Source organism: Zea mays, chromosome 9, assembly GCF_902167145.1.
Source record: "Zea mays cultivar B73 chromosome 9, Zm-B73-REFERENCE-NAM-5.0, whole genome shotgun sequence".
NCBI classification, from domain to species: Eukaryota; Viridiplantae; Streptophyta; class Magnoliopsida; order Poales; family Poaceae; genus Zea; species Zea mays.
Genome location: NC_050104.1, coordinates 2,055,289 through 2,073,417, shown reverse-complemented (window position 1 = coordinate 2,073,417; position 18,129 = coordinate 2,055,289). Strand labels below are relative to the sequence as shown.

At 48.0% G+C, this 18,129-nt stretch overlaps 2 protein-coding genes across 2 annotated transcripts; one reads left to right on the top strand and one right to left on the bottom strand.

Moving 5' to 3' along the window:
- The first annotated feature begins 741 nt into the window (after positions 1–741).
- On the top strand, positions 742–13,680 carry LOC100304320 (Microtubule-associated protein 70-1). The gene is made up of 11 exons (NM_001165761.1): positions 742–1,124; positions 1,240–1,325; positions 9,447–9,512; positions 9,595–9,765; positions 9,949–10,119; positions 10,230–10,385; positions 10,498–10,644; positions 10,810–10,881; positions 11,040–11,606; positions 11,703–11,884; positions 13,267–13,680. The coding sequence occupies exons 1-11, from the start codon at positions 962–964 to the stop codon at positions 13,304–13,306; spliced, it is 1,821 nt and encodes a 606-aa protein (NP_001159233.1). The 5' UTR covers positions 742–961; the 3' UTR covers positions 13,307–13,680.
- Positions 13,681–14,282: 602 nt separating this feature from the next.
- Positions 14,283–17,367, bottom strand: LOC100192049 (MACPF domain-containing protein). Its single transcript, NM_001365510.1, has 8 exons — positions 16,829–17,367; positions 16,445–16,686; positions 16,052–16,253; positions 15,881–15,967; positions 15,623–15,806; positions 15,360–15,529; positions 15,207–15,271; positions 14,283–15,105 (listed from the first exon to the last, which is right to left on the bottom strand). Exons 1-8 carry the CDS (start codon positions 17,120–17,122, stop codon positions 14,454–14,456), a joined length of 1,896 nt encoding a protein of 631 aa, NP_001352439.1. The 5' UTR covers positions 17,123–17,367; the 3' UTR covers positions 14,283–14,453.
- Between the last annotated feature and the right edge of the window lie 762 nt (positions 17,368–18,129).

Genomic DNA, 18,129 nt, shown 5'->3' with positions numbered 1-18,129 from the left:
CATTTGATAATCCTACATTTAACATGTTTTTTGTAGGTTATCTTCGGGGGAAAAGTTTGAATTCGATAATGTTCCCTAGTACATAAAGAAGAAGCGAGATCAAACCTCAAGAATGGATGCACATTGTTGGGGTTCGTAAGGATGTATCCAACCGATCGTGTATTTGGTCGTGTAAAACACTGTTTTGCACTGTAAATGACACTATTAGCATAGTGTAGTTTGAAATATGAGGTGGAATAAGGGATGTGATTGGAGATAGCCTAATCATTAAGGTTTTTGTAAAGTTCAATTCAAAATTCACATACAGAATTAAAGCTTAGCTTCTTTTCCTCCTTTCTTTAGGTGGAGTTTGAACACTTGTGGAGTTGAATTGAAACCTTGCTTTATTTGTTTTGAAGAGCTGTTTACTTTCTCCTCAAGAAAGTAGAAGCTGAAATCTTATTTCATTATTAAAAAAACTTTCAAAGCGTGCTTTTAAACCCTTGTTTATGTTGCAAGCGACAGTAAAAAAGCGCCTAGTCAAACAGTGGGTCGTGGAAATGCGTCTAGTCCTGTCGTGAACTCGTGATTACTGATTAGCTCGGACCTAATCCCTGTCTAAGCCCTACTACAGTACTCTTTTCTCTTAAGATAAATCCAAAAAGTTCCACCTGTCCCGTCCCTTGCTCCTTCGCCACCCGAGTTTTTTTTTAAACCGCATCTTAACAGCTCCACAAGACAACCGCAACCGCAGCAGCTAGACCGACACGCACTCTACTCTCGCACACAGCCGCCGGGCGGGCACAGTGACGCGGCCACGCGGGCGCCGGAGCTAGGGTTTCCCTGATCCGGCAGGGCCGGGGAGCCGCCGGAAACCGTTGCTCGATTTCGGCGCCGGAGGCGCGGCATCGGTGTCTCCGAGGACGGCGGACGCGAGGCGGGTTGGGGAGCTGAGGCGCGGCGCCGGGGGCTCAGATCTGGTATGACCGACGGCGGCGAAGACGGGAATGCGGCGGCGCCCAGGGCCCCCTCGCGCCGAAGGGGACCTGTGCGGGCCAGCCTCGATGCCGACGAGTTCATGGCGCTGATGCACGGCTCGGATCCCGTCAGGGTCGAGCTCACCCGCCTGGAGAACGAGCTCAGGGGTCGGTTTATTGATCTGTCTGTTCATTTCGTGCTTTGATTTTCTTCATTGCAGTGGTATCTAGTGTTTTGTTTTGGAGCGAGGATTTATTTGTGTGCGGTTTTTGCTGGTGTCAGACAAGGAGAGGGAGCTTGGGGAGGCACAGACGGAGATACGCGCACTGCGCTTGTCGGAGAGGGCGCGGGAGAAAGCCGTCGAGGAGGTAATCCCCAATTGCTTTAGTACAATCTATCGTGCTACCGTGTGGATAATATAGTCTTTAATCCCGAGAGAAAGAGAGCTTGGTGAGAGAAAAAAAAGGAAGAATAGTCTGTTTCTATTTTAGGAATATCTATCCCCTTTGGATGCATCTCAAAGTGACGGTGATTGTGGAAAATAGCCAACTTGTGGTGAGCGAATGAGCTGGGTTTGACCAGATTCCTCAAAAGAAGAAAAAGATAAAAAACAAACCTTGGTGTGCGCCACTGTAGTTTGAGTCCAAAGATTTGGACGTGTTTGGGCATTTAGAAACAGTAAACTGTTTTACTCGGTTTGGTAGCTTTTGACTTTTGAACTGGCTAATGTCACCGCAGGACAGAAATTTCTTGCCAATCTTGAGGCAATGTATGATTATCCCTTTCCTCCATCTCCTTTTCTTTTCTTTTGTTTTTTGCTTCAGAAAACTTGTTCTGTCAAGACCTCGTTCTTTTAAGGCTGCTCAAAGGATTTTTTCTACATAAAATTCACAAATTGAATTTGTTCCCATAAAATGTTGTGATAACGTGAACTGTTTTTGTTAGTAGTGCATCATTCCTTTCCTGTAATGCATCATTCCCTTCCTGTAATGGCGTGTGATTGCATAGATAGGATCCAGGGCTGTTATGGTAGGAGATGCCTTGATTGATGTAGGGATCAATCAACATCAGACACATTAGGAAGGTCTGATCCTTGATTGATTGAGGAGATCACTCCTGCCACTATTTCTATAAGCCATATGAGCTTCTCCTCCCTATATATTCTGTAACCGGCTGGTTCCATATTCACTCAATACATTGCCTACACAACACATCTCCTTCTCTCATGGTATCACGAGTCCGGGTTCTTCCCGCTCACTCTTTCGCTCTCTAGCGCGCCGCCCCAGCGCTGCAACCCTCTACGCGCCCCCACATTCATCGCTGCACCTCTACTATCTCGCGATGGCTGGTGTCATCGACGCCTCTAGCAGCGTCCCTGCCATGGACACCACTGGTGGCCCCGAAGATGACCTGCGCATCCTCACCTCCCAACGGGCTCGCGACGCGACTCTTTTGCTGGCTCGCGAGGCCGAGCGCGAAGCCGCTGAAGCCACCAGGGAGCGCGACGCTGTTGACACCCGCATCCGTGCTGCCCTAGCGTGCGCAGCCCAGGCTCGCGCCGCTGCTGGGCCTCTTCTCGACGACGGCGGTGCTGTTAACTCCACCCAGTCCGATCCTAACGGCGCGATTACTTCCTTCTCGTCGTCGGCAGGTACACGCTGACCGACCACGTACTCATCGACACATTTGTGCCCTCCTCTCCTGATTGGGTGCAGATGGATTGCGTCGTCAAGTCGTGGATCGTTGACACCATCACTACCGAACTTGCCGATGCCGTGCTCATCTGCGACGTCCCTGCTCGCGGCGCCTGGCTTGCCATTGAGTCCCAGTTTCTCGGAAATCGCGAGACATGGGCCCTCTTCCTCGACGCGGAGTTTCGCAACTTCCGCCAAGGCGACCTCTCCATCACCGACTACTGCCGCAAGTTCAAAGGGATGGCTGACGCCCTCAGCGATCCCGGCGAGCCGGTCCCTGATCGCACTCTCGTCCTCAACGTCATCCGCGGTCTCAATGAGCGTTTCGCCAGCATTGGTTTTCATCTTCGACGCGGGCGATCTCTCCCCACCTTCCTGGAGGTACGGAATGATCTGCTGCTTGAGGAGCTCACCTTTGCGCATCACTCCATAGTCCTAACTTCTGTTCTTCTTGCCACTACCACCGACAAGCCCCCGACCAACAAGCCGGAGCCACCGCCTCCACATCATCCCCCCAGCAACCCCAAGTGCGGGACGCGTGGCGGCAAGAAAGGCGGGCGTCGCTCTGGTCCTCCCACCAAACAACATGGGCCGGGGTCTACATCGACCAACACCTGGCCCAGCTTCTACAATCCTTGGTCCGGGTCTATTCAGATGTGGCCCGGACCCAGGATGCCGACTGCTCCCTCAGCGCCACATCAACAGTCGGCCACTCCCCTGCCTCAATCCTTGATCGCTGGCATTCAAGGTCCCTGGCCAGGGGCGCCACAACAACCATGGTCTACACCATCGCCGCCAGGATTTCCGACTACCACCACTCCATCCTGGGATCAGCAGGCGCTCCTCTCCAGCTTCAGCACCATGACACTTCAACCACCGCGCCAAAACGAGTGGTTTTTCGACTCCGGCGCCACCACACATATGTCCTCTGATGCTGGTACTCCCATTTATTTCCTTCACATCATCCCTTTCTTCAATTATTGTCGGTAACGGGAACTCCATTCTCGTTACCTCCACTGGTTCCACCATTCTTTCTGACTCCCTTCGTCTTAATAACGTTCTTGTCTCACCAAGTCTCATCAAGAACCTAATTTCTGTACGCCAGTTTACTTCTGACAATAATTGTTATGTGGAATTTGACCCTCTTGGCTGCTCTGTGAAGGATCTACGCACCCGTAGAGAGATCGTCCGCTGTGACAGCTCCGGCCCGCTCTATCCTCTACAGCTGCGGGCCTCCACCTTCCATGCCACCACATCCTCGTCACTTTGGCATCAGCGCCTCGGGCACCCCGGTCATGAAGCCCTATCCAAACTAGCAGATTCCGGGATTTCATGTAATAAAACTGCTAGTGATCACGTGCCACACGAAATTTTTAGTTAGGTCGCCACACCCGTCTTCCATTTCATGTGTCTTCATCATGTGCCACACGAAATTTTCAGTTAATCCATTGTGACCTTTGGACCTCACCCGTCCCAAGCATTTTTGGGTTCAAATATTACTTAGTCATTCCGATGATTGCTCACATTATTTGTGGACATTCCCCTTACGACTTAAATCCCACACTTTTTCTACCCTCACTTATTTTTTCTCCTTTGCGCATACTCAGTTTGGCACCACCATACAAGGAATCCAGTGCGACTATGGCCGCGAGTTTGATAACCCCAGCGCTTGTACTTTCTTTCTTACCCATGGTGTTCATCTTCGGATGTCCTGTTCGTACACATCGCCCCAAAACGGTAAGGCTGAATGTATCATCCGTACCATCAACGACACTGTGCGCTCACTTCTATTTCACGCAAGTGTTCCTCCTTCTTACTGGGCAGAGGCCCTCAACACCACCACTCGTATTCTTAACATTCTACCCACCAAAACTCTAAATTTTTCCACCCTCCACTTTGCCCTTTTTGGTTGTCCACCCACCTATGATCATCTACGAGTTTTTGGTTGCCTCTGTTATCCCAACCTATCAGCCACAACCCCTCACAAACTCTCTCCTCGTTCCACCTTGTGTGTCTTCCTTGGCTACTCCGACCATCACAAAGGGTATCGTTGTCTCGACCTTCATTCCAACCGGGTCATTTTCGATGAGACTTCCTTTCCCTTTGCCACTCATTCTTCACCTCCTTCCGTCGAGGCTTTCGAATTTTTACTCGACACTAACCCTATCGTGCCTGCTCCAATTGGAATAACACATTTTTCTATACCTGTTGGATTTTCGGAGACCACCACACTGCCACGTGTGGCCACGCCTGCCCCTCTACCACCTACGCCTGGCACACCTCCCACATGACCACATCGCCTGGGTGCTCTACAGCGCTTGCAACAGCACCCGGGTGTCGTATAGTCCCGGCGCCAGGGAGTTCTCCAGGGCAGGCGCCCAACGCGTCGCTTTTCCTGGGTCCTCTTCAGCCCATCAGGGCTGTTCTGCGTCATCTTCATCACCTGCGCACACGACCTAGCCAGGACATACGCCGACCGCTGACCATGCCCCTGCTGGTCCGCCTCCACAGCGGTTCGATAATATCGTCTACTCCCGGCGGACTGCACTGCTACTTCTGCAGCTGCGTTTGGGTCTCCATCACCTCCAGCACGCCTTCCCCGTGGGGCGGTTCCGGTCTCCGCGGTTTCTCACAGCGCTCTGATATTGATTTTGATGAAACTTTCAGTCCTGTTGTGAAGCCAGCCACTGTGCGCACAGTCCTATCCTTAGCTCTTTCTCGCAACTGGCCCATACATCAGCTCGATGCCAAGAATGCTTTCTTACATGGGACTTTGTCTGAGACAGTTTACTGCTCACAGGCGTCTGGTTTTACTGATGCTGCTCATCCGGATTTTGTGTGCCGTCTGAACCGGTCCTTATATGGTCTTAATCAAGCACCTCGAGCCTGGTACAATCGGTTTGCCTCCTTTCTGCTCTCTCTTGGGTTTGTTGAAGCCAAGTCTGACGCCTCTTTATTTGTTTATCACCGCAAAGATGATATGGTGTACCTACTGCTGTATGTTGATGACATTGTTCTGACAGCTTCTACCGATGTTCTTCTCCGTCGCTTCATCACCTCACTTCAGCAGGAATTCTCTATGAAGGACCTTGGTAAACTTCACCACTTCTTGGGGATGCAGGTCCAACACACGGTTGCTGGTTTGTTTTTATCTCAACGTCAGTACATGATTGACATCCTTGACCGCGCTGGCATGGCTGAATGCAAGCCCTGTTCCACCCCTGTTGATGTCAATCCCAAGCTGTCTGGCACTATTGGTAATCCGGTGACTGATCCTACAGATTTCCGCAGTCTTGCAGGGGCTCTCTAGTATCTCACTTTCACACGGCCTGATATGCACGACCCACGTGAGCCTCACCTTGCAGCTCTAAAGTGCATTCTTTGTTACGTGCACTGCACGGCACCCTTCATCTTGGCTTGTTACTTCGGCCTTCCGCACAGACTGAACTGCTGGTCTACTCAGATGCCGATTGGGCTGGCTGTCCTGATACCCGCAGGTCTACCTCAGCCTTTGCTGTATTTTTGGGTGATAGTCTCATCTCCTGGTCCTCCAAGCGCCAGAACACTGTCTCCCGCTCTAGTGCTGAGGCTGAATATCGAGCTGTTGCAAATGCCGTTGCTGAAGTCACCTAGCTGCGCCAGTTACTTCAGGAACTCCATGTCCCCCTGCGCTGCACAGCCTTGGTTTATTGTGATAACATCAGTACTGTCTACATGTCCTCCAACCCTGTCCAACATCAGCGCACCAAACATATTGAGATTGATCTTCACTTTGTTCGCGAGCGCGTGGCCCTCGGTGAAATTCGTGTTCTTCTTGTTCCGACATCCTCACAGTATGCTGATATCTTCACCAAAGGGGCTATCTACTTCGGTCTTCACGGAATTTCGGTCCAATCTGAACGTCCAAGGCTTCAATGCTCTGACTGCGGGGGGGGGGGGGGGGGTGTTAGTAGTGCATCATTCCTTTCCTGTAATGCATCATTCCCTTCCTGTAATGGCATGTGATTGCATAGATAGGATCCAGGGCTGTTATGGTAGGAGATGCCTTGATTGATGTAGGGATCAATCAGCATCAGACACATTAGGAAGGTCTGATCCTTGATTGATTGAGGAGATCACTCCTGACACTATTTCTATAAGCCATAGGAGCTCCTCCTCCCTACATATTCTGTAACCGGCTGGTTCCATAATTCACTCAATACATTGCCTACACAACAATCTCCTTCTCTCAGTTTTTTACCTGCAGCATTGACTTTCCATCATGTGGCCTGTTTACCCTTTTGGGACCTTATTATATGATATTTGGCTTGAAGCAAAATATGGCACACCAAACCTTAGAAAAATTAACATTGCCAAAAGTTTGTTACCAATAAACCCATGGGCTGTCCAAACATTAGCAAGAAAATAGACTATGGTTTCACTTGGCAAGGGAACCTTGTCGAATTTCTGTGGGAAAACAGATGCTTGCCAAATCTGGTTAACACAGCCAGATTCTGCTAATGAAACATTGGCTCAGAATCTTGTAGACCCTGATGTCATGGCCCCATGGTACTGTTGTCTAGTGCTTGTATCTTTTTAGTTGGTACAACTCATATCCGTTTGTTTCTAAGATATTTTTAAGATTCTACTATGATTTCTTTAGCCTCAAACCACCATGGGTCCTCTTCTGAGCTCATACACCATTTTTCCAACTAACATGACACCAAGCAAACACTTGGGCATATACATTCTGCTGCATGGCTGCATCATCATATTTCCACAATATTCTTAGATCCCCAAATATATTTCTTGGAGCTTGGTTTCCCTTCATTTATGACTCTTCACAGTATTACCAATATGAAGTTTAAAATCCACATGCTTGTAGGCTGTTTTTGCAATTTACATATTCTGTTGCCACCTTTTATTAATTAATTAACCAAGGTAATGCCTCTTTTAAATTGTTCGACATGCTTCAACTGAAATGACAATTATATTTAACACCAGAATAACAGAATTGGGTTCCTTCTCTTGGTTTGACTCCGATAATTCCAATTAGATGTAATTTCGCCTTGACGTACATTCAGTACACTTCTTTCATACCAAAGAAAGTGAGCTGTGTTTTTTTAAGGTGTGTTATTCATAATTATGCGAAAGGGTCTCTAGCCGAGTTGGTTAGGTGGTCTGAGTAGCGCTTCTTAAGTCCTGAGTTCGAATTCAGGTGGGAGCGAATTTCAGGTTGAGGTTAAAAAAAGGTCACTCGCTGTTCCCCTGGTTGTGTGCACACGAGATGGACTAACCTATGGGTGCAGATCCTGGTGTAGGGGCTGGGGGAGGGCTCAAAGCACAAGTAAAGATCTGGCTTATAGGGGGCGGACCTTCATGTTGCACGGGGGACTAGCTTTCGTGATCTTGCTCAGTCGGGGCTCTGATTGAGGTTCTTCTTAATATAATACCGTGGGGGCGGTCCTTCATGTTGCACGAGGGGACTAGCTTTCGTGACCTTGCTCGGTTGAGGCTCCGATTGAGCTTCTTCTCAATATAATACCGTGGGGGCGGTCTTTCCCCTATCAGCCGAGTTTTTTTTGTTATTCATAATTATTGATAGTTTTGTTTAGTGGTCTTGTATAGGGCTGGGCATTCGGGTTTACCCGAAATTTCGGGCCGGGCTGTTCGGTTTTTTTAATATTTCGGGTATCCAGCAGATGAACCCGAACTTGAACCCGAAATTTCGGGTATCATAATTTTTGGTTTCGAGTTCGGGTTAAAATGAGGTACCCGATATTAACAGGCATACAACAAACAGCACGCGCAAAATCACAAATACTTAGATATGCAGAACAGTACTGCATGAACTTGAACGGCTTCGCCGAAGATTCCTGGAGCACAATTGCGCAAAGGAGCAGGCGAGCAGCAGTGTAGCACACAAGTCAGCAGGTGGTGGAGCACAGGAGCAGCACACAGGAACCACACACAGGAGCTGAGCAGCAGCACGCACCACGCAGAGTTGCAGACGCAGCACACATGATGACAGGAGCAGCATGCAGGTTGGCAGGCGAGGCCGCGAGAGGAGACAAGCTGGACTGCTGGAGCTGGCAGGCGGGAGCCGGTGGCGGTGGTCGGTGGGCGACTGGGCGGTGGTCCATCGGATCGACGTAGTCCAGCGGTCAGGCTCAGCCGCTCGGGCTTGTGGACTGTGGAGGACTAGAGGTGGCCCGTGTCTAGGGCTGTCGGGCGTGTGGTCATGGCCCGTGCCGGTGGGCGGTGGTGGTGTGACGTGCTTGCGGCAGTGGGGTGCCAGTGGAGTGGATTTTTGTAAATTGTGGATCTAGGGTTGCGAGAGAGACAGAGAATATATTGGCTACCTTGACAATTTCGGGTATCGGGAATCGCTACCCTAATTGTCGTTCGGGTTTTTCGGGTTGTTCGGGTTTCGGTTTTTTTGCCCGGTCGCACAAGGTTGCTTTTCTGGGAGAGACTGAATCTATAATTGAATTTTGTTTAATGGAGTGATGTTTTTGAGTATTATTTGGTTGTCAAGAACTTAAAGTGACTGTTAGGGTTTAAGACATAGTTAAATTTACTTGATTTTGAAATATACTTCTTTTGTGCCTCCGCACTTGGGTCATGGGAGGAATGGCACATTAAAAAAAATGAAATGACGGATGAAGTGTTCCAGCTCATATGGGTTCTAAATTTCTTCACTTTGAAAGAAATATGCTTCTGAATTACTGGCTATATGTACTTTTTTAGTAAAAAAAGAAACCTGGATGCAAATCACTCCCTTTTATTTCTTATGAGATTGTATTTTGATGGCAGCTTACAGATGAATTGGAGAAGATGGCTGAGAAACTCAAGCTGACAGAATCTCTCCTTGAAAGCAAAGTACCACAACTTATACTTGCTTTTTGCCTGTGTCCTCTATTGATTGATTGAGATTAACAAAGCCCCCAAAAAATACCTGCAGAACCTTGAAGTTAAAAAGATAAATGATGAGAGAAAGGCTGCATTGGCTGCCCAGTTTGCAGCAGAAGCAACTTTGCGGAGAGTACATGCAGCCCAGAAAGATGATGACATGCCACCAATTGAAGCCATTCTTGCACCACTTGAAGCTGAGCTAAAGCTTTCTCGCCAGGAGGTAATACTTAGTCTTTTATGGTTGGTTCTTTATTTGTGTTTGTGCAGATGTCTTTCATAGGTTTCTATTACATTTGCAAATATTTTACGCCTCCAGTCACCCTCGATGATCTAATTACCCTTTTCCAATTTGTCATGTATTTCCTGCGGATGAAGTGTATGACAAGTTAAATCTTGTTTTCAGATTGCAAATCTCCAGGATGACAACAGAGCTTTGGATCGTCTAACAAAACAAAAGGAGGCAGCTCTGCTAGAAGCAGAGAGGACTGTGCAAATTGCTATGGCAAAAGCTGCTATGGTTGACGATTTGCAAAACAAGAACCAAGAGTTGATCAAGCAAATTGAGATCTGCCATGTAAGTGGGTGCATGCAGTTTATTCCCTATCATGAGAAGACAATAGACAACAACTTGGCATTCCAATTGAATTAGTTTAGTGCTAATTGATTGATTTGTTTGCACTGCAGGAAGAAAATAAAATCTTAGATAAGCTGCATCGCCAAAAGATTGCAGAAGTTGAAAAGCTTAGCCAAACTGTGAGGGAGTTGGAAGAAGCTGTTCTTCAAGGTGGTGCAACGGCTAATGTTGTTCGAGATTACCAGCGCAGATTTCAAGAAATAAATGTAACAAACTATCCTTAGATTGGTTACTTCTTTTGCCTTCAAATCCATGTCAATTTTTTTACCCTTTTCAACATGAACACTTGATTCATGCTTATGTTTATGATTTTATTAGGAAGAAAAGAGAACACTTGACCGTGAACTTGCACGTGCAAAAGTTACAGCAAACAGGGTTGCTTCTGTTGTGGCCAATGAGTGGAAAGATTCTAATGACAAGGTGATGCCAGTTAAACAGTGGCTTGAAGAGCGTAGGTTCTTGCAGGTCTGATGGTTAAACTGGCCTTTTTCTTTACCAATGTACTTTGTAGCATCCACCTCTGCAAAAATATGCATATTCTTTGGTGAAACAAAATGTACCAGCTGTTGGTCCGTTGTTGGACACGTTTCTTTGTTGAATATCATTTGTGATAATTTCTTGTTTTTACAGGGGGAGATGCAACAACTTCGTGACAAGCTAGCTGTTGCAGAACGTACAGCACGATCCGAAGCTCAACTGAAGGTATATAACTTGTTTGTTACAGTTGAGCAGCCTGGTTGCCTACTAGCTTTCTAGCTTGACATGTATATGAAACCTGTTACAGCCTTTGTAGTATTATGTAATCTAACATTTGTTAAATGAGTTAGTTCAGATGAGCTAAACATCTGCACCTTACTCAGGAAAAATACCAGTTACGTTTGAAAGTACTAGAAGATGGACTAAGGGGGCCACCAAGTGGCTCTAGTCGTCCAACTACTGAAGGAAAGAGCTTTAGCAATGGCCCTTCCCGCCGGTTATCACTTGGTGGGGCTGATAACATATCAAAATTGTCTCCAAATGGCTTATTGTCAAGGAGATCTCCGTCTTTTCATTCAAGATCATCTCTTTTGTCAAACAGCAGCTTGGTCCTGAAGCATGCTAAAGGCACTTCGAAGTCATTTGATGGCGGAACTAGGTCACTAGATAGGGGAAAAATCCATGGAAGTGGAGCTCATTTACTCAACAGATCTACAGATGCTGTTAGAGATAAGGAGACTAGTGATAGTTGGAAGGGCGATATGGATGAGAGAACTAATGAGAGGGCAGACAACAACACAGATGAGAAAAGTAACGAAACCACAAATAAAAACTCAGCTGAGACAGTTTCTGGTTTCCTATATGATATGCTGCAAAAAGAGGTAATTTCTTTGAGAAAGTCATGCCATGAAAAGGATCAGATTCTAAAAGATAAAGATGATGCTATTGAGGTATGCGTCCATTTCTTTCCTTATTCGTTCACTTTAGTGGATAGTTAGCTAAATACTGATTATTATGAAGTTTGCTTATCTATTGTTGTCTGGCAGATGTTAGCAAAGAAAGTAGACACCTTAACCAAAGCAATGGAAGTGGAGGCTAGAAAGGTCAGACGAGAGGTTGCAGCCATGGAGAAAGAAGTTGCAGCAATGCGTGCCAGTAAAGAACAAGAAACCAGAGCCAAGCTGCTTGGTACGAAAGGCTCTGGTAGTTCACAACTGCTTCCTGGAAGGTACATTTTTTAGTAATGCTTCAATATTTTTTATAGAAGTTTGGGCTTCCCATTATTGAAATGCTTAATGCTTGGGATACTGTTTGATCGTAAGTACTAAGTACCTATAATTAGGGATGAAAACGGATACCAATTCAGATATCAATTTTCTGGTCTTTTTTCTTTGCTTACAAATAAATAGGATATATAATATGCTATGCAAATTCATTTTTTTGTTTTTAACATTGAGCTTGTAAAGATTCATAAAAGATAAACCTCAAATTTATCATATGTTCTCAAATTATAGATATAAAATTCAGATTCAGATACATATATTTGTTCACTTTTTTTTTGTTATAGGGAGCAAATAATGCATAAAACAATTTATACAAAATTTTGTTCTTATTTGTAATAATGTGTTTGATAACTTAAGAAAAGATCACCATCAAATTTTATACATATCTATTTTAAAATATTAAATTTATCCTAACAATTCGGATACCCACTTTCATTCCTACCTAAAATAGGTAGCCTAATACATATGTTGGAAGAGGTTGAGCAGTAAGTATCCTACATGTGTTTTACACTATCCATAAATGTTAGTTTTATTTCACGACATTTTCACTTTTATTTTCAGATATTCTCTTAATTTTTAGTACACCATGTTTACCATGCCATGCACAACAATCTGTGATAAATGTGAACCTTGATCCATTGCCTTGAGCCACTTGGCTATATCCACCCCTTATCTAGTTAAATGATTTTATCTTTTTTCCATTAATCATTGTTCTATTTGTTTTGACTTCCATACCTGATCGAGATAGTGGACATAGGATGCCACTCTTTAAAATGGAAAAAGGAGTAATCAGTTGTGACACGGAAAAAAATGACTTCTTTTGTAGCTCGACATTTATTGGAGAAATTCAACTGTATCTTTGGTTTGAAGAATCTTTGTTTTCAATTGCAAAAGGGCCTCTAGTTAAGTTGGTTAGGTGGTCTAAGTAGCACTGCTCAGTGCTCACTCAGGTTCTGGGTTCGACTTCTCGTGGGAGCGAATTTGAGGCCGGAGTTAAAGAAAAGTCACTTGCGGGTTCCCTTGGTCAGCATGGGTGAATCGGCCTAAGATGGGTGCCCTCGTGCAAGGGGTTGGGGGTTGGTTGTGTGGGTTGGGCCTCAAAGCACGGGTTAAGGCCTGAACCACAGGGCCCTTAGTAAAATACCATGGGGGTGGTCTTTCCTTCACCGTCTGAGTTTTTTGTTTTAATACTGCACAATCTTTTGAAAGCATTGATTTTTTGTCTTATACACCGCTGCAAGCTGGCCTAAAATGTCATAACCCCACAACAGAAAGATATTGTTTTTTTTTCCCCAAAATAACATTGGATTCTATTCTATGCCTGCAGGAACGCAGCACGAACTGGGTCGATGCGCAACTTCCAGTGATGGCAGCACTAACACGAAGCAGCATTCTTGGATAGATCCTTCTCCGTTCCACCATTTGTTCTATTCCTATCCTATTAATTTTGTGTCTAAAATTATAGTAGAGTGAGATGACCCAACGGTACCTAGATCAGGGTAAAGAGTAGGCTCGGATCTGATGAGACCATTGTGGGAGTGAAACCGAGCCTGTGTCTAACCTTGTGGCGCGCCCTCTTGTTTCTTTGTCCAGGAAGCGCACCCGATGCTTGTATAGGCTGGGGCCGCTGGGGATCTTCGGATGCCCAGTCTGCAATGTATCTTGAGTGCTCAGTTACACAGGACACCCGTTGCCCAGGTTGTGAATATTGTATCCTCTCACATGCTTGTTTGCGCTGCTCAATTTGCCCCGTGTTCTGGTTGGAATTTTTAGCACGGCTTCTGGCTTATCCGAATTCTGTTGATTACGTACACATTTATTGGCAACTGCCAACTGATTTGTACAGCGTACAATTTTGCATGGATTCACATGTCACCCAGGTTTATATGTGGACCCTGGATTCGTATAACCGTATGTGGGCTTGTGACTGATCACGCTGACATAAGTAGTCATGGTTATATGAAATACGTATATAAGCCTGTTGGCAATTTTTTCCGTATAGATTTCTAGTTTTGTGAAACGATCGGCTAAACATTTCGATGTGACAACACAAGCTCACAAGAGAGTATAGTATGCCATGGTACGTTGCAACGAACGTGAAGTGCCGAAGTGGATATATTAAACTATATTTAATACTGTAATTATCATTCAAACATCTAATGTAACAGGGACTAAACTTTAGTTGTTTGAAACCAAGTATTGAAACAGAACTTTCTACTTCTGCTCAGTAAGAAACAAATGCATGGGTTAGTAACCGATGTGTTCATATTATGATTTTAATGTTTTGGGATTTGTGATATAAGTTATTTAGTTTGCAAATGTGTATAATTGCATGAAAAATCTGAAGGATTTTAAGAATATATTGTACAAGAAAGTAGTAGCAAAAATATGTACGGAAGGCTGTGTAAAATCAAATATGACCTTGATACAATCACTCATCACTGCGCAAGGAGTCCCCCCTAATTTCGGCCTTCTGCACAGCGGTGTTCTCCTAGCAGAAAGAAGACTAGCGTGTCAAGAAACTGGAGCGAGCAGCGAGAACTTGACGCGGAGTGAGATCTTCCCCTTCTCAACGTCCAGCTTGGCGCCAGTGACCAGCCAGTACCCAGGACTGTCCTGCGGCCCCATGGTGACCTGAGACGTGTCCACAAACCTGAGCAGCCTCTGGGTCCCGACAGGCACGGGCGGCCCTCCGGCGAACACGCCGGAGTCGACGTGAACCCTCCCCGGGTGCTGCTGCTCCTTGTCGACGCCGCCGGAGCCCGAGGCCAGCGACTTGGACAGGAAGAAGCTCCCTCTGCCCGATGACAGCCTGGTGGCGGCGCCGTGCGCCCACCTGGACTGCACCACGGCGTGGCCCGGCAGCCGGGCGTACAGGAGCCTGAGGTGCAGGATGTTGGTCGAGTCGTGGGCCTTGACGTGGAGCTGCGCGCCGGAGACGACGTACGCCGACGGCGGGCCGGCGCCGGCGCCGGCCCAGCGAGGGTCGTACTTCACCGGCACCGTGCACACGTGCGCGAACATCCTCCACTGGACCGGCTCGTAGTACCGCGCGTCGGAGATCGTCTCCGACCCGCGCCACACCGCCGCCGGCGGCTGCTCATTGGCCGGTGTTCCGCCGATGAACGCTGGGGTGTTGGACAGATGCTGCAGGTGGATGCCTAGGCTGGCGAACGAATTAAGGGTCCCAGGTCGTTAGTTTCATCCAGAAGAAAGAACCATAAGAACGACAGGGACTGGGCGAGAAGTGAGTTCCGATGGACTTGCCGGTTATTTTTCTTGCCCTCCAGATGTAGTCTCATCCCGGTGACGGGTAGTCTTGGAACAACCACCTGTTAAAAGAAAACCATTTTGACAGATTCATTTTTATTCACATGAGATTTCAGGTGGTGTTCGAAAGCACTCTCGAGCCATTTTTACCTCGCTCGAGCTGACGTAGAGCTTGGAACCGACGAGGCTGAAGTTCAAGGCCGGACTAGGAGCCTGCCGGTTGGAGCAGGGCCCAAGTGGCAGGTCACCGAGCACTGGAGCCCACAGTCTGTGGTGCTGGAAGTCCAGGAAGTACCTCAGCTCGCCTGTCGGAGGTTTGTCTGTCATGGAACGAACAGAAGAGAGGCATGGGCACAAGCTTTCCAGACCATCCAAGTTTTATACGTGTATTCGATCTTGTTGTGTGTACTGACATCTGAGATACAGGTTGATGGCGTGGGAGAGGAAGCCGACGCCGCTCACGCCCTTGAGGAGGGACGTGATGGGCACGAGCTTGAAGCTTATCGCGTCCGGCGTCGCGGGCACGGTGAGCAGCCACTCCGAGTGGTCGCTCGCCGCCGCGTTCCCTCCCCTCTTGGAGTGTATCACCGTCACGCCCTGCATCAGTTCAGTTCAGTTCAGCTCCTCCTCGCTCGCTGTTAGCTGTGACATGTGGAAAATTACTGAGCTACCTCTTTGCAGGACACTGGAGTAGCCATTATTCCTTGGAGCCCTTGCTGTGTCACTTGGGCATCGAACACATTGAACGCCTCAGGGACCTGTTTGTGATCCACATCCAGCAGTCCAGTTGAGTAACATAGGAGAGGGGGGGTGTTGAGCTGCTCTGGTCTGGTGTCGCTGACCTTAGATTTGTGTTCCCTGAGTTTGCGGTTGGAAGGGGGCAGGGTGCAGGTCCCGGTGAAGAGCTGGTCACCGAGCCTGTCGAGGTGCTCCTTGATCTCGGACGGGGACAGCGGAGACGACCTGTCCTGCTTCACGTACACCACGTCCTGCCCACCCAAGCCCAGCCCGACAACGATGTGGGTCCCGTACCTCTCGATGAAACTGCATGCTCACAGTCACAATTTTCGGTTCAGGGGGCCTGGAAGGTTTGAACAGGTCTAATAAGTCCTGGCATTGCAGGAAGCTTTCAACTCGCCGGCTGCTGTGCGATTTTTTCACACACCACGTGGCACAAGCATGTGGGGGACGATTTCGCATCGCACCCTTGGAATTGGAAACCCACATTATTTTACCTTGCTATGGCTGCCGGGTCCCATGCCGCCGGCACGTCGCCGACGACGTGGTCGGCGAGGGCGAGCGGCCGGCAGTCGAGGCGGAGGTCCAGGAGCGAGATGAAGTAGCCGTCGAAGGCGAGGCACTTGGTGGCGGCGGCGTCCTCCGCCCACGAGCCGCTCTCCAGGTCGAAGCAGGAGTTGAAGAGCCCCGACGGGATCTTCCCCGCCAGCGAATTCCGGTGGTTGAACGCCTCCGACATCTGCACCACCAGGTCAACATCGCAAAATCGAACTCAAGAAATTACGCTTTCAGCTTCGACGACTTTGTTTGTTTTTTTTCCCCACCCCCTCCCTACTCCAGTACGCAAGAAAGAAACTTGGCAGCAGGAAGAACAAACCAACCTTGTTGAACTCGAGCACGTCGGACCTGAACCTGATCCGGTCGCCCTTGCCGCACCTGACGTCGGCGGGCAGGTCGGCGACGACGCCGAAGCCCGGCACGACGGCCTTCTCCGCCGCCTTCCTCCCGGCGCTCCGGACGACCAGGCAGCCCCCCGCGTCCTTGCAGTGCTTCAGCCTCAGGTCGCCCGTCATGTCGACGCCCCTGCCGAGGCACCGCACCGCCTTCTCCACGGCCGCCGCGCCGCCTCCTCCGGCCACCGTGCCCCAGCCCGCCACCTCTCTGCTCCTAGCCATGTCTCCTTGGCTGCGTGATGCAACGATCCTGTTCTATCCTATTCCTAATTAACACGCCATTGTTTGAGCACCAGCTTGCCAAGAAACTTGCCAGGAGGAGGAGATGAAGCTGCTCAGGATGTCAAACAAGGCTGGTGACTGATCGTTCCTCTTCTTCGCGTGTCCTGTCCTCGGCTTAGCTGGGACAAGCAAGCAAGCAAGGCTGGTGACTAATTGGAGTTTGACACTTGCGGCATGCAGCTGGGAACACGTAATGGAGAAAATGAAGACTCCATCCAACCTGCAGGGGGGTTGGTTTATATATATATAGGGAGGGAAAGGAGAGAGGCGATGACAGTGGGAACTGGGACATGGGTTAGCCAGAGCCTAGGTTGACTGCGGAATTTGTTTCCTTCGGCACAAATTCTTGAATGGAACCGTTTCCGCCATTATTTTATGGGTGGCCAAGATTTACCGCTCCAGCTTGATGGGCACCGCCGAATTGAAGGGCGAAGGCGTCAAAACCGCTGGTTTATTTTATTCGTCGGGACACGCACACGCCGCCGTCGACTGTAGTTTGTAGTAGCCTGCAGAGCTTCGATCGATCATGTGGTCCTCAAAACGCTGCAGATTTCAGATCGTTTCGATACCATCCGGAACGTAACCATCAGAGGGACGCCGCCGAAGGCCCGAGCTCCATTGATGTCCCTATCGCGTCACGTGCCATGCGCACCGGAATGTCTTGCCTATGAACAGATCAGGAAATCAGAGTGGCTCACCTGGTTGGTTGTGTTCAACGACTTTCTGTGAGCGCTCTTGTCAGAAACGAGTCTTTAACAATTTTAAGCTTTGTTATTAGTCTGGTCTCATCAATCTCTTACGAAATTTCTCATACAAGTAGTTAGGGCGGGGCGTGTAAGCATCTACTCGTATAGATAAGTGTCCGTGCATATATATGGTACTCCTTAGTTCTTAAATATATGACGCCGTAAATTTTTAAGTCATACTCAAACAGTTTTAAGTGATAA